The sequence below is a fragment of the Plectropomus leopardus genome, chromosome 10 (genome assembly GCF_026936395.1).
Source record: "Plectropomus leopardus strain MGB_pleo_1.0 chromosome 10, ASM2693639v1, whole genome shotgun sequence".
NCBI lineage: Eukaryota > Metazoa > Chordata > Actinopteri > Perciformes > Serranidae > Plectropomus > Plectropomus leopardus.
The window spans coordinates 32,890,412-32,905,718 of record NC_142185.1 but is presented as its reverse complement, the minus strand read 5'-3'; the positions used below and the strand labels follow the sequence as shown (position 1 = coordinate 32,905,718).

At 39.8% G+C, this 15,307-nt stretch overlaps 1 protein-coding gene across 1 annotated transcript in view; it reads left to right on the top strand.

Moving 5' to 3' along the window:
* The window catches only part of pdia5 (protein disulfide isomerase family A, member 5), an 81,843-nt gene extending 69,412 nt beyond the window's left edge, over positions 1 to 12,431 (top strand). Inside the window, exons 16-17 of the mRNA XM_042494233.2 lie at positions 6,708 to 6,842; positions 8,975 to 12,431. Coding sequence (XP_042350167.2) covers positions 6,708 to 6,842; positions 8,975 to 9,055 — 216 coding nt within the window. The 3' untranslated portion in view covers positions 9,056 to 12,431. The remainder of the gene's footprint in view (positions 1 to 6,707; positions 6,843 to 8,974) is intronic.
* Positions 12,432 to 15,307: the final 2,876 nt, after the last annotated feature.

Here is a 15,307-nt window from a genome sequence, read left to right as displayed (position 1 = left end):
ACAACAACTGAAGGCGCTTTGGCACTGCTTCACCAGCTGTGATGAAACCTCCGCAAGCTGCCAAAACCAGGGGACCCTCCTATCTGCGAGGGTTATATAAAAGCACGAGTTTAAGATCTCTTCCCTCTCGTCGTCCCTCCAGTAGCCAGTGGAGGTGTGAAGTTGTGTTTGAACAAGTCTGAGAACTGGGCATGTGTTTGCTCGGCAATCCTCTCTATTTATAAAGCCGAGCCCCAGTGAATTGCGCCCGGCCGGTGTTGATCACAGTCTATTAGCTGCCCTTGCCTCATTTACCAAAGACAAACACGAGCTTAGCTGCAGCTTTGAAGACGCAAACAATTAAAACTCCACATTCTGTGCTGTAAGTCAGCGGGGGAGCTGTGTGCCTCGGGTTTGTTCTGAGCTGTTTGTGTTTTCCCCAAATTCTAATCAATACCAGCATTAAAAGGCGCACATTGGCTGGAACTGCTTGTTTCCAAAAGCTGTCCGTTGCCACTGTAATAAGAAAAGTGTTTCATCTGAGGATTGGATGGGTTTTTTTATGGATTTGCTCAACATGACCTGCCACGGTGCTGCTTAAGTCCCTGTAAAGTTAAATAGAAATATACTGACCACAACCATGGCGCTAATTAGGGCTCCACAGTTATTTCTGGCCGTCCTGAGAGAGAGATCCTTCCTCAGTTACTCTTCCGGAGGTTTCTTCCATTTTTTTCCCCATTTTTTTCATTGTCCATCCTCATTTAGGTCATTTATCATTCCCATCAGCAATAAAAAACACAGTCCTCACCAGTTACTTAGATTTGGGTGAAGTTGTGAAAAATTTGGCTGATAGAGCACTATAAACTGCTCTCCTGTGCAATGACATTTTATTACAGACATTTCGTATGAGCTTGATTTTGTTCTTACCTCCACATGCAGTGGTTTGGGTATTCAGGCTAAACTGTCAGCTTGTTTACAACCTGTCTGATTGTCAAAACAATCGAGTTTCTTGCCTCATCTGAAATTGTTTTTGCGATTGCTACGTTCCAAATTTCATAAATGGCTTTGATGAGTAAAGTGCTATCATAACTAATGCAAATGATGGCCAGAGCTGTGAAAATAATGAGTCCCTTGTCGAAATAAAACGTCAGAATTATCCACCCAACCATTTCAACAGGAGTTGCATCACATTACAGACATAAATATACACCCACTTCATAAGATTTTAAAAAAACAAGTTGAACTATACTAAACTGAAAATACAGCATTAAGATATTACAGCTCTCTTTTTTTAAATATAGTACTGTACTTTGTGTATACTTTATATATCATTTTTTAGAAGAAAGATTTTAGGCGAACCTTGTACAAACAAGATTAGCAAACATCATCCAAAGACAATTTTATATAGTTTTGTTTTTCTGCCAAAAGATTTCTGTTGTCATAAAAGTTGAAATTTATTTATATAGCACATTTCACACCCAAAGGCAACACAAAGTGACTTAAAAATTAGTCAAGTCAAAGTTCATTACAACCCAACCACAGAGCAAACCCCAGAGGGCTGTACAAATTTTAATTTCAATTCAGTTTCAAGTAGTATTGAGTTCAAATCAAGTCAAGATTATTTATATAGTACATTTAAAACAACCACAGCTGTACAAATTAAAGCAAATGGCACACAGATAACATTTAAATAGACACAACAACAATAACAACAAAATGGTGAGTTCAGTCACTCATATTTCGTCCTCTTATGTCTATTTTATATTGCTGTGCAAATATTAACAAATTCCTCCCCGGAAAAAATGCTTTTTATTATAAGATTACATTGAAAAACAAAACAAAACAGGAGAACATTATGATTTACCGTCTCTCCATATACTAGTTTTTACTGAGGAGAGCTTGAAAGCATTATAACGTAACTCGATGCAACCTCCGTCAGCTGTTAACTCCAGACACCAGCTGCTAAAAGCTGACAGTAGCCAGCACTCCTGCTGCTGATTTCTTTACAGATTTGTTGTTCAGATTCAGAGTCAGACAACTTTATTTATCCTAGAAGGGCAATTCAGTTTTACAGTCTTCTCAGACCGTACACAAACTGACAGACAGAACGAGCAGCAATCAGCAGCAGTAGTAGTTTTTCAGAGAGATCAATATACGGGCAAAGATGCACACTGGCACCTGGTGCGGTCCCGTGCATACTGACTCGCACGAGGACCAGGCAGAAAAACAAAAAATATTTAAACAAAAATGCCCATCCTTCAATACATAAGCTAGTAAACATAAATAAGACACTCTAACTCCATTGCATGTTACTTAAATACATTCACAGAATGTATACAATAAATGCATATGCATACAATAAAAAAACAACTCTGTGGTTACAAAATAAAACATTTTCAAAAGACTACTGTCAACATTCAGCAGCCTGATAGTAGAAGGAATAAAGGACTTAGAATAGCGATTTGTTTTCCTAAGGGGTGCTTTGTAGCGCCGGCCTGAGGGCATTAAAGTGAATTCGCTTGACAGGACGTGATCAGATTGACTGATAATTCCTTTTACTTTCTGGGCTACATATTTCTCCCAAAGGGAGCATATTTCTCTCTGCTGGACTCTGATTGTCTCGCAGCAGACTTTAACGACACCGTTCAGACTGTTTCTGTCCCTCACAGACAACCCGTTAAACCAGCAGATTAAAGAAAAAGTCAGAATACTTTTGATAAATAGGTTAAAAAATGCTTAAAATGGTGTTGCAGATTTTAAAGGAGTTGAGTTTCCGCAGTAGGTGTGTTCTTTGTTGTCCACATCTGATGATCGACTCCGTGTCAAACAAGGTCACAAGGTTCAAATAAGAGTCAACAATCTCAACTTCCTTACCGTGTGCTGTGCTCACTTTGGGCTTATCATTGTCTTTCCTAAAATCAATGATAAGTTCCCTCATTTGTAAAGCGTTCAAGTCAATGAGGTTAGCATCACAAACAAAAGGTTAAGTCCCCTGAAGTGTCAACAGTAAGTTTCCTGCTTCCTTTCATCCCAAACACGTTTTTCTCTTGTCCTCGGGACGCCGTTAGTCTTGCTCTTTAACCTGCACAAAATTGATGTGACACAACATAAAAACATCAGCCACTGCCACGTGTGAATGTCATCTTATTTGAATGAAGATGAATGTCAGCTGATACTGACCTAAAGTCGATAAATCGGTTCATCCCTACAAGATACCAACTGAATTTATTCCTTTATTCACTCCAGTACCAGTCTTAAGCCCGGTGACTTTTCAGAGCTGATAATGATTATTAGTAGTTAATGAGACCAATAACTGATATTTGGAACCGATGTGCATTGACAATAAAAATAAAGTATTTCTGTCAATATTTAAATTTTTTAATATAACAAACTCCAACACAAAAAGTTCCCTACAAATATTTGAATAAAAAATTAAGAAATAAAAATAGCTTGCTGAGGTTTTACAAAGTAAAAGTTCCTCCCATGCTGACACTTTCTTTGCACTTTTTAATTAATTGATTTCATAGGTGATCATTAAAATGAAATACCTATACAGATAATCGGCAAAATGCCAAAATATCGGTCTCAATTATCTGTCAGGCTGATAATCTGTTAACCCCTACACGGTATACACTGGTATAAAAGGACGGCTGTTGTCACGGTCTTGCGATCAAAGACAGCCTGGGATTAAATTCTGGCAGTGTCAGAAATTTGGGATGAACATCTCACTGTGTGACTGCTGTTACGATCTGGGAACCAGCCAATAGAAATGCAGCATGAAATGACGCACTGGTCAATGCAGCTCTGCTAAATGCTACTAGATGCTAATAAATACTTCAAACTTTTGTTGCAGATTTGGCCTCTTTTCCCGAACCACAACAGCGTCCACCTCCTCCTCCTACTCTTCAGACTTTTTTTTTTGACACACAGAAATGCCACTATAGCGAGTGCTCGATTTGTATGTTAACATTTGTCTCGTAGCGGAACAGCAGCGTACATGAATGACGAGGACGTTTTGTTCTTGCGTATTGACGTCGATGGACGTTGGTCTTAGCCTGTGATTCAGTAGGTGATGTCATCAGTCTGCACTCATTAAACTTGATGTCGTACCAAAGTTTATTAAGATCCATGTCACAGAGTGTAGCTTTCACTAAACTTTTAATATTAAAAATAAAAAATCTCAGTCTGCGGGAGGCTTTAAAGAGGAGCTCGGGGACGTCAGCAGAGGAACTTTGTTGTGAGAACAGAAGTCGTTCTGAGTTAATCGGCACAGTTTGATTACTGCTCTGCTCTTCATCCTGACTCCAGTGGAATGAGACCAAGCCAACTGGTAATATGCCGCTCCTCTGAAATTTTGCTATTGGATCAATGAAATAATGTGGGGCCCCTCTGTCACTTGAAGACGAATCAATAACGGAATTGGCTGCAGACCTTTGAAGAACAACGACTCTACGGCTTCATTTTCTACTGTCAATTCACAGCTACTCTGATTGATTACGCGCTGGGATGAGCAGTCGGATGGAGTCGGTAGTTACATTATGTCCTCATTGTGGTCGCTGGTGCTCAAAGGACTCTCTGTGAATCTCAAACGAACTCAGAGGTGGTCAAGTACAAAAAGAGCTTCACATTGTGAGCAGCATCAGAGAGTTAAGAATAGGGTGATTTTGGGCAGTTGTCAGCTACATTTCTGTTGACTGTTTTGCCCTTTGAAAGGTGAAACACCTCAGTCCTGCTGATTATACACGGCTTGCAGCAAGTCCGTGAAATCCTCTTGTAGTGGAGGCGCTTTGAGGCCTACTTTAATACACCTTATTAACAAACCATAGAAGAAGAATATCCCCTTATACGCTCTGTCTTCCCCACTGATGTGCAGAAGACTCTGTTTCTTGCCTTTGTGCTCGCAGATGTCTTTGCTGGTGATGCAGACAAAGAACTCAACATCAGTGTGCTCATCTCACAATATGTTATGCAGATTTTCAAGATTTGAGTATTTGTATTTGCATGGAGGGGAAAAAAAACTAGCAGCACTTGTACTCTGTAATTAGGACAAGAAGTTTCGGGCATCGCCTCTCGGTTGGACGCGCAGAGAAAGCTTCTGATGTTTTCCTTCCGCAGCAGATCTGTCGCTTCCGCATTCAGCGGGAGCAGTCAGATAGACGGGGAGCGATTATTTGACGGTGACAAGTTCACTGTGCAGCGCTCAGCACCCTGAGAGTGGGTGACATTTTAGCTGTCCAAAAGGACACGCTGAGTGCGCCATGTATCAGTGAGGCGGCATTTACGCCTCATTGGGGCGGCTTGTCACTAATCGATGCAACAGCCTCGGAACATAAATCTCCCTTGTTGTTTTATGTAGGAGTGATTGTTGTGGGATTTTTTTTCCCCCACCTCCCACACCGAACAGTTTAGCCGAACAGCGATGCATCAGTCATTTTTTTGTAACCTGGAGAGAGAAACTAGTGGTCTAAATTTGGATTAGGAGAATGTGTTGAGCCTGCTCACTGCCAGAGAGGCTGAGTACATGTAAGCACTCGTCGTAAATGGCCATTTTACTGTTGATAATTATGGAGTTCTCTATTATATTCTCTTGTAATATCCTGTGTGAACATTTTTGCTGTATTGATCTACAATCATAATAAAGCTTATTTGTTCTGAAAATGTAGTGAGTGCTTAATCGATGCTGAAACAATAAGTAATTGAACCAAAACAATAAAAATGCCATCTTTGAATTAAAATCATCGTTACAGAACACTAAAACAGAGAAATAGAATAGACTATGAGGCAAATCCAATATAAACCTGCTTCACAAAGGTTGTAGGAGGAGGAAGATGTTGCTTGCTTTAATATCCACAGGCTGGGCAAATGAATACCAACATTAAACTTTATAATGGTGTACAGTGTTTTTATTATCAAGAAATGACCTCGACTTTTCTTAAAGGGACAGTTCATCTAAAAATCAAAAATACAACTTTTACTTTACTTTTTGTGCTATTTTTCAGTCTAGATTGTTTTGTTGTTAGTTGCCGAGTGTTGGAGATATCGGCAGTAGAGACGTCTGCCTTCTCACCAGTATAATGAAACCAGATGGCACTCAGCTTGTGTTGATCAAAACACTAAAAAAGTACAAAACTCAACAGCAATTTCTCTTTCCAGAAATCATGACCCAGTTACTCAAGACAATTCCCAGACCTTGTTGTGAGCAGATTAATGTAGGAACTATTTTCTACAACCGCCAACTGTATCACTGTGCAGAAGCACTGCATCTACCGCTAGCTGACCTAGCACCACTGAGCTAGCAAACGTTACAGCTCAGCTGAGCAGGACGCCATTAATGTTTACATCTTAAGCTGTCATGAGCACAAACATCCCATCTTTTAGTAGATTTTTCAAATTTTAATGTATCTACCTTGTTAAAATCATGACAATAACCATCTCAATCAATTACCAATGCTACACAGAAAAAAACGCTCCATTCATCTCTGTTTTCACATCTGTCTCTTTAGTTTTTGTTGGAAAACCAAGATGTCCGCAAAGACGGTCGATGAAAGGATCTTTGGGACAATATTTAGAATTTGGAATATAAATGTGTTTGCGAGATACCTCTTAAGATTACAAAAAACACTAAGATTGAAATATGCATCATTGGATTACATGCAGACCCCAGCTTCCAACCCAATTACATACTTTATATAACACAACACTAAAGGTGATGCTTTTCTTTTCCTCAGATTGTGTATGCTGCTGTGGACTGTACAAAAGGACAGAACCATGACCTCTGTAAGCAGGAGGGTGTGGAGGGCTACCCAACGTTCAACCACTACAACTATGGCAAGTTTGTGGAAAAATACAATGGAGATCGTGGGGTAAGTGCTGCTACATGTATCACTTCACTTCTTTTCTTTTTAATCACTGACTCTGAAACAGTTCACTTACTGAGCACTTAAAAATATATTATTTTCTTTAATAAAAATCTAAGCTGGTTCACATAAACCCCATAACTGGTTTGGTTACATACTCACAACATGCAGCACCAGGGTTTCCACATGTCGTTTTACACTTATAATGAAGTTTATTCGTTCTGAAAAGTACTAAGTGCTTAATAGATGCTGAAACATCAACTAATCGAAACAAAACAATAAAAATGCCTGCTTTGAATTAAAATTGTTACAGAACAATAAAACAGGGAAATAGAATAGAACATGAGCCAAATCCAATATAAACCTGCTTCACAAAGGTTAAAGGAGGTGAAAGATGTTTGAAAAGGCGCCTAGCCAAAACAAATTTATTGCATACTTATGCCTAGAAATGCTTGACACACAGTGCTGACCTGTTATCTCTCTCTCTCTATCTCTCTCCCCTTTCCTCCTTAAAAAACACCAAAAATAGGTCTATGGTTAGGAGGGGTAGAGTGAAAGAGGTTAAAATTATAGATGTGTTGTCTTTGACTCTCAAGCTTTGATATATCCGTATTAGAGTAATGATTCTCAAAGTTAACAGTGTACTCTGGACACAGATGGAGCAGCAGAACGTGCAGCGAAAGTGAAACTGTAACTGCTCATCGTGGGTCTCAAAGTTTGCTTTCTGCAGCAGCTTCTCCTCTCATCCACCAATTTGATTGGCTCTGATTGGATCAACAGATTGATTACTCCGTGACTCGAAATGCTGCTGAGAGAAAAGCAGAACTTTTTAACCAAAGAAATGGAATCAACTGTGAAGTGCAAAACATTGTGAAATCTGTCAAAATGCAGATGCAGTTAATGAGATTCAGGATTTCAGCCAATGGGATAACCTGTTTACATTCATGCTAGTTTAAGAAACTTGGACCATTTGTTTTGCTTACCTTCTAAAGTCTGGCTTATTCACTAGTATCCCTGTGATGATCAGGTTTTTGAATTTTGTGTTTGGGTTCTGCAACATCTTATCCTGGTTTATAAACCTGGAACATAACACATCTCAATTCAGAGAAAAAGAAAATTTGTTGAAGAGGTTGCCACAATTTACATTTTCATCCTGTGACATGGAATACCTTATACAAATTTCCAATCATTACCTGCCATGCGCATTGAATCAAATTGAGTGAGTCGTTAGTAAAAAGAAATATGACAAACAATGTGATGTAAATCTACATGCCAGAATGACAACAGTGACGAGGCAATCAGAAACCAAAGTGGGTACATCCTTACCCACTGAGGGAACTAAACTGTCGGAGTGGGTGACTGTGGAGGAGTCAAAGATTCAGACAGCCTGGATATCGTTAGATTTATATAAACAGGGATTTGAAACAGGTTTCCAGGGAAGTGTCATATCCCGAAAACAGCATGAATCAGAATCTTGCGATTTCTTTTCCCTGTTTCAGAAGTAATTTTTTTAAATTTGGCACAATTGTCAACTTGGACTCAAGAATGAACTGATTAGAATTTGGTAGACAAAGGTTACTGTGACCTTACAAAACATAAAAAAAACTCTTTAATCTCTTTAAACTCTTTAAATGCTGGTTATGACAAAAAAAAATTTACCACAAATGACCAATAGGATAAAATGATGAAGTGATGAAATTTTATATCCTAAAGTTAAAAGTTAAATGTGACTTTGACATGCTCCGTGTCACAATAAACTCAGCATGCCCACTTTTTAGTACTCCAATCAAATGCGAAGGATTTGATTTAAATCCCTTTTGTAACTGAATCCTACTCAAATGTTCAATTTCACTGGAAGATAAATCACCTTACAGCGGCTAAAGATGCTCTAACTTTCGTTTCACTTGGATATCAATATTTTGGATAGGACTAAACAGATTGATCTTGAACTTGGCAACAATATTTGGAGTCCGTGTTTACTTGTCTTATCTCGATGCTGCCAGGCTAAGTTGAAATAATATTTAATGACGGCACTCTGATCTCTGTAAGATCAGAAACAAGGCATTTCAAGACTTTAAATCACTGCAAGTTGTGAAATGATCACTAGAAGTTGTGCTTTACTCGCTCTGTCTCCGCAGGAGGCGGGCTTCACAGGTTTCATGCGCAGCTTAAGAGGACGCGATCAGGAAAAGGTTGTCAAGAGGAAGGAGGAGCTCTGAGGTTGGCGTGCGGGGACGGGGAGTTGCACTGCACAGTTTGTCATTGCACTGTGACCCTTGACCCTGGCAAGGGCCCTTTTCAGCACTGACTTGGGAGACTTGATGACCTCAGCGAAAGGCTATTTTTTATACCGTCGTGATCACGTTTGTAATAATACCAACAGAGTACCTACAGCGAGACCGACCACTTGAGACTTCTTTTTTTCATGGATATTCCGATGGGCAGAAAATACACTGACAAAAAAAAGTGATTTCTCTTTCCTTTTTCTTTGATTGCCCAAAAAATGTGACTACACATGTGAAAAGCTACACCCTATACCTTATCTATGCAATACTGACCCCTGCTTAGCCCTGTGGGGGTCTGTGTAACGGAGAGACACCCGTGGTGGTGGGCATCAGTAGTTAAAGGCGGAGGCTGCACTGTCCGTCACTCCACTGGGGTCCTAATCCAGTCCTATCAACCGTGCTCCGTCTCTGCAAAGAGACACACTATGATTATTGACATACACCAATATTTTTACTAAGTCAAGAACCATACAGAATATTGCTTTGTTATCCTCACAGTCAGCTGAGACATACCTGCATTTCACACATACATCTAAAAAAATGCTTGTGCAGTAACATTTGTTGTCATGCTGTATTCATGTGGAATCGGGGGGGTGGCAGATGGCAAACTGGTTGTCATTTTAGTGGATGAGAGCAGAAAAGTGGTAAACCGTGGGTTGACTCATGGGGTGACTTGCCGGTCTGCGATTCGGGTGAGCTTTAAGAGCTGCGTCTTCATCAAAGGCTTCTACTTAGTAGTAACTCACCAAAAAACAGTGCAATAGTCCACCTTCTCTTTCTCTCTCTCTGTCACTCTCACGCCGGGTTCACACTGGACGCAGAAGTGTCCAATACGTGAATTGTCACACAGCTGTTTGCCAGCAATCACACTAAAGGCACATTGCCCTGCACCGGTCAGCAGCGATTCTGCTCCTCTGCTCTCTCTAATCACATATAGAGCTCTGTCTCTGTCTGATTGTGTGTCCGCTCATCTCACTCGCTGTCTGTTTAGACACAGCTGACACATATGTGGAAGCACTGGATGCATATTTTATCACTTTAATATATCCATATCCATATATATCCATGTTTAATATATCCTTTACATTGTTCCAGTGTGTTTTTCTGTCACATTTGCTTGCAGCTCATGGAAAAAATAGACTATATGCCTAAACTGTCTGCAGGTCATTTGTTAGAAATGTGGGGCACAGTGGCTGGGTTAGCCTTGTGGTGCTGGTTTTAAGACACCTGACCCCCTGCAGGACGGTAACATTAGCTGTGGCCGACAGAGAACAACGGTAATGGTAGATGGCACTGACTTTAAGTTTTTTGCCATCCTCCATGATGGAATTTACGACCGGATGTTTTGTGTTTTTTGCACCTTCGCACAAAGAGAAAACATGAACAATCTGGACATTAGTAGAAAATTACATGAGATAAAAAACAAAATGATTGTATTTATTATATCTTTTTCCATTCTTTGTAAACAGTACAGCATCACCATCACAACATATCGTCTCGCAGGTTTAGTTTTACCTTCCTGCCATTCTGTCAGACTGTTTGTTTTTTTTCCTGCCGTCCTGGTGTTTTCAGTCTGCTGTCTGCCTGATTTCACGTAAACGCAGCGTAATCAAATACTGTAGCAGTGTGAAGTGGGTGAAACCATGGCCAAAGGGTCAATATTCTGTATGGTTCCAGTCTCTCGTGATTAGTTTTGCTTTTAGGAAGGACTTTTGTTTGCTTAAAACTGTGGCCTTAAAGATATGAAAAATAGAAACATGCTGGAATTGCAGAAATATATAAAATAAGTGGAATGGGACTCAGAGGCCTGGTGCCCTTGCAATTCCCTCAAGTCATGGACCAGAGCAAGTCAAAGAAGAAAAAAAGAAAACAAGACCATGAAATGCCAAATATTCTTGCACATTGCCCTTGATATTTCCACGCTTTGTACATTTCCAAATATTAACACTCAAAGCTGTAGTGATTTAACAAGGGTAAGGCTCATTCGCCTACAGTAAGCATGGGAGTGTGGAGGCTAAATATTGCATGATGATCATGAAATCTTCCCTCCGTCCACTGAAGCAATCATGGATTCCACCCAACGTCCCACAGTCGCGTCTGCAGTCACACATTGTTCAGGGAGATGCTGGAATCATTTCTGGTTTACACTTTGGGCATTCAGGGGTTTTTTTTTGTTTAAGGGTACCCAGTCTGTTTTGTGCCCGTGCATTTCCGCCACTTTCTGCTGAACCGAACGGCACCAAGGAGCCAAAATGACAGCCCTCCTCTTGACAGCTTGTCTCGATCTGTGTCTGCCTGCCATGCCTTGGCCTGGAATCGCTCGGCCTCGGTTCGCTCGGACAGCGCTCTCTCTCTCTCTCTCCCATGCCTCCCCATCATGTTCCAAGGGATGGATTCAGAGTACATCCGAGGAGTAATTAAGCGAAGTCTCCAGACCCCCTCCCACTCCTGGCAGCATAACACCATCATCATTACTTTTGTGGCGATTTTTTTCTTTTATGTTGTGTGTTTTCAACTCCCACGCTTCGGCCACTATAAATATTTAAAGGCTTATCTGTAGCTGAACTTGTGTTTTATTATTCAAGACTTTGGTTTCTTTCATTATGAATAAGGTTCTCAGGGATAGCGAAACACAATTAAAGGGAACTAGTTTGTTTGTAATTTTTTGCATTCCAGCTGAATAATTTTGAGCCCTTAGGTCACCAAATTAAACATTGTTTACATTTGTATCCCACAGTAAAAATAAATCAATAAATAAATTGTCCTTTTTCTGTGCTATATCATGACAACATGTAATTGTCAGTAGATGTTACTGAACCATTTCTTGTCATACGTTATCATCGTGATTCCTGATGGACTCATTCCAAGTGTATCGGTTTCAAATGTTCTGGCTGGTACCAAACACTTTTTCTGTGTTCAGTGTTCAATGTGACTATTATCATTCCACGGTATGCGAGGGCATTTTGAACGAGCGCTTTACACAGTTAGGTGTTGACATATCGCTGTAATTAGGTGTTCATTCTCCTCTCCAGGGGAAACAATTACCTTTTGTCTGCTGTGTTCATTTGTTTTTGTTTAGGAGTCTCCGCAGTGACATTGCATATTTGTTGAATAATAGAAAGACCACCTCTCTTATCCCAAAGGTATCCATGTTGTGTGAGAATTTGTCACACTTATGCCAAGAAGTCATTGTTTTCCTTTGTTGATTTTTCTGTGCCCAGCCATACGTACAGTTTTTCCCCTTGCAGTAAGGACCTTGCGAGATTTAAAAAAAAAACAAAAAACTTAATAAAGTCAAACGTTTCCAAAACATTTTTCACTTGTTTTTATACAATGTACACATCTCTGCTCTGATTGTGTAATTTTACAGCCTTGATTTTATGTGAATAATTTTTAGTCATTAGGCGGGTTTTCATTTACCCTCAAATTGCATAAATTGAAATTGTGAATATATAATATGCCTAATGGAAATACATCAATAAAAAAAAAAAAAAAACGTTTATTGCAAAAAAAGTTCAATGCTCGCATGAGGGCATTTCATGGGAACTGCAACACTATTTTAGCTTTTATAGGTCACATGATGCTATTGCTGTGCGCTTGTCGGTAGGAACCGGCTCCCTCATGATGCAGCAGGAGCTACAAGAGCTGTTACTGCATCCCATAACTCTTCAGAAGTTGAGAGGATCATCTGGAAGTTTTGAATCCATAATTCCTCTGTGAAATCGCCTCCCAGAAATCCCTCATACGTGGCCACTCCCACGTATAAGGGGCTCTCCTCTCCATTATCGATCACATAACACGCCTACGTCGCCCTTGATTGGAAATAATGACGGCTAAAGCGGTGGCTGCGATAGAAATTAATCTGCTAATGTTTTGAACGTCCATCACCATGCTTAACGGAGTGTTATCGCCAGAGGAGAAGTCACATAACATCACTCAGTGGAAACACGGTCATCTCGTTAATTGTGTTTTAACGACGTTTTGAAAATTTTGCTTAAGTTTTGTGCAAATCTGTAACGGAAACCCGCCTACTGTTAGGTGTGGCTCTAGGCATGACGCTTTTGGTTTGTTGGTCCACATCTTTGATCCACAGAAAAGGTCTTCGCTACTTTTGGATCGATTGCCATGAAATTTGGTAAACCCATTTATGGGTGAATTATGATAACTTTCCATATAGAGACAAGGTGAAGAAAAAGTCATTTTGCCAGAAAAACTTATCTTCAACATAGGAGATAATATTATCTTTCATTGAGTTATGACAAACTTTCACTGGCATCACTGTGAGCTGGGTCAGTTTTAGATCCAGTGCCATTTTCCAGCCATTTCTCATAATAAAGCCATCAGTGTCAGATCTGCTGAGTGGTCCATTTGTTTCCCTTCTGAGATGCAGAACTGAGAAAAATGTCACAATAAACAGGCGCAAAAACTGCTTTCACCAGATCTGTCCATCAATCAGCTCAGTGACCCAACAAGGTCAACTTCTGTTTATGTGACTGTGGCAGCAGCGTAGCCCGGTGCTGCTGGTGTATCTCGAAATAACTTAAAACTTGTTCTCACGCTCTGGATATTCTTCAGTGCCGTGTCAATGAACAAATAATCATATATGTGTCTTTGCTATGTGGAGTTTGAACAAACGCAGTGCAAATGATGGTGATGACAGTAATAATTATATTGAAAGTCTTTTCTATTATTTCTTATTTTAACCTTCATGTTGGCTTTTCTTACAGTCTACTATATCCGTTTCAGTAGCTTATTCTTATTAACATGAAAGTGGTTGAGTGCTTCTCGTCTATCTACCTTATTAAAAAACAAAGACTGACTTCTACAGCAACATTAGCTGCTCCATAAAAGCGCAACAGAACTTTGAGTTAAAACATGCAAACTTGTTCAAGATGACGATAAACAATAAGGTGGAAAAAAGCTGTTTTGTGGGTAATGTTGGCCAAAGTGTTTATCTCTTACCTACATGTTATTGGGCTATCTCCTACATAGTTTAATTTCCTACAAACTAGATGTTATCTCCTAAAATTTTAGACCTAATAAGGTTGTTCTAAATGTGAAAGCCCCAAAAAATCCTTTTTTTTTTTTTTGCAGGTAGTGTTGCCAAAACTTAGGTTATCTCCTACATACAAGATATTAGGCTGTTTCCTACATACAAGATGTGATTTCCTAAATATGGGATGTTTTTTCCTGACATCCCACATTAACTGACACTGGCTAAATTAGGCTATTGTAAAAGCAAAAGAACCGAAAAACAAGGTGATTTTTTTTCCTCCGCACAATATCTCCCACAAACGAGATGTCATCTCCTACGTAGGAGATATTATAAACTTTTAGGCTTAATTAAACTGTAATAAGAGGGGAAAGGCCATGCCAAGTATTGAGAGTGGAGGACCTGTGTGGAGCTCAGTCCTCGTAGCGCCCACCTCAAAGCTCAGCTGCAGTCTGACTTTGAGACTGAAGTTTCTTGCGTTCAGTGTTTGCAGTCTCCGGGTCACGCAGGTCCGCTCAGATAAAGCGCTGTTTTGATGCATGCGGGGCCGGTTGATTAATGCCTGTGAGCGCAGGCAGAAATACCTTCTCAATCCCAATTTCACTTTAGAGGATTTCTCAAAGGGGTGGAGCGCTTTTTCAAACTTTGCATTGCTTCGTTGCTTCTTTGTGGGTTTTGGAGGGGAGGGGAAAGTATTTTTACCTGAACTAAATGAGCGCATGAAATGGAGGGCACAGGGTTGTTAACACAAAGTCAAGGTCTGGTCGGATTCAAGTACCCTTAACAGAAGCCATTCTCACTTTATGGATAATTGTGTTTTGGCCATTCAGGATTTTATCTCTGTGACGTCAATCTGCACTCAGCCTTCCTCTGCCCGTCCTCTACCTCACCCCGTTGTGTCATCATTATGTCCTTTTTTATTTAATAAAAGCCCTTAATATTGAACTTCCTTACGAAAGTTTGTTCCATTCTGTTCTTTTATTTTATTTGTTTATTTATTTAATTTTTAAATGCTGGAACCATCTGGTTTCAAACACAAAGAGGCAATTAAATTTAAAAAAAGTATTTGTTTGGGGAAGATAAAGATTTTCTCAAGTTCATATCTCAATAGGCAGCGATCAAAATGATTTGCATCCTTTGCCAAAAGAACCATGTGTTCATAATCCGTAAATTACACTTTGGGAAATCCATCA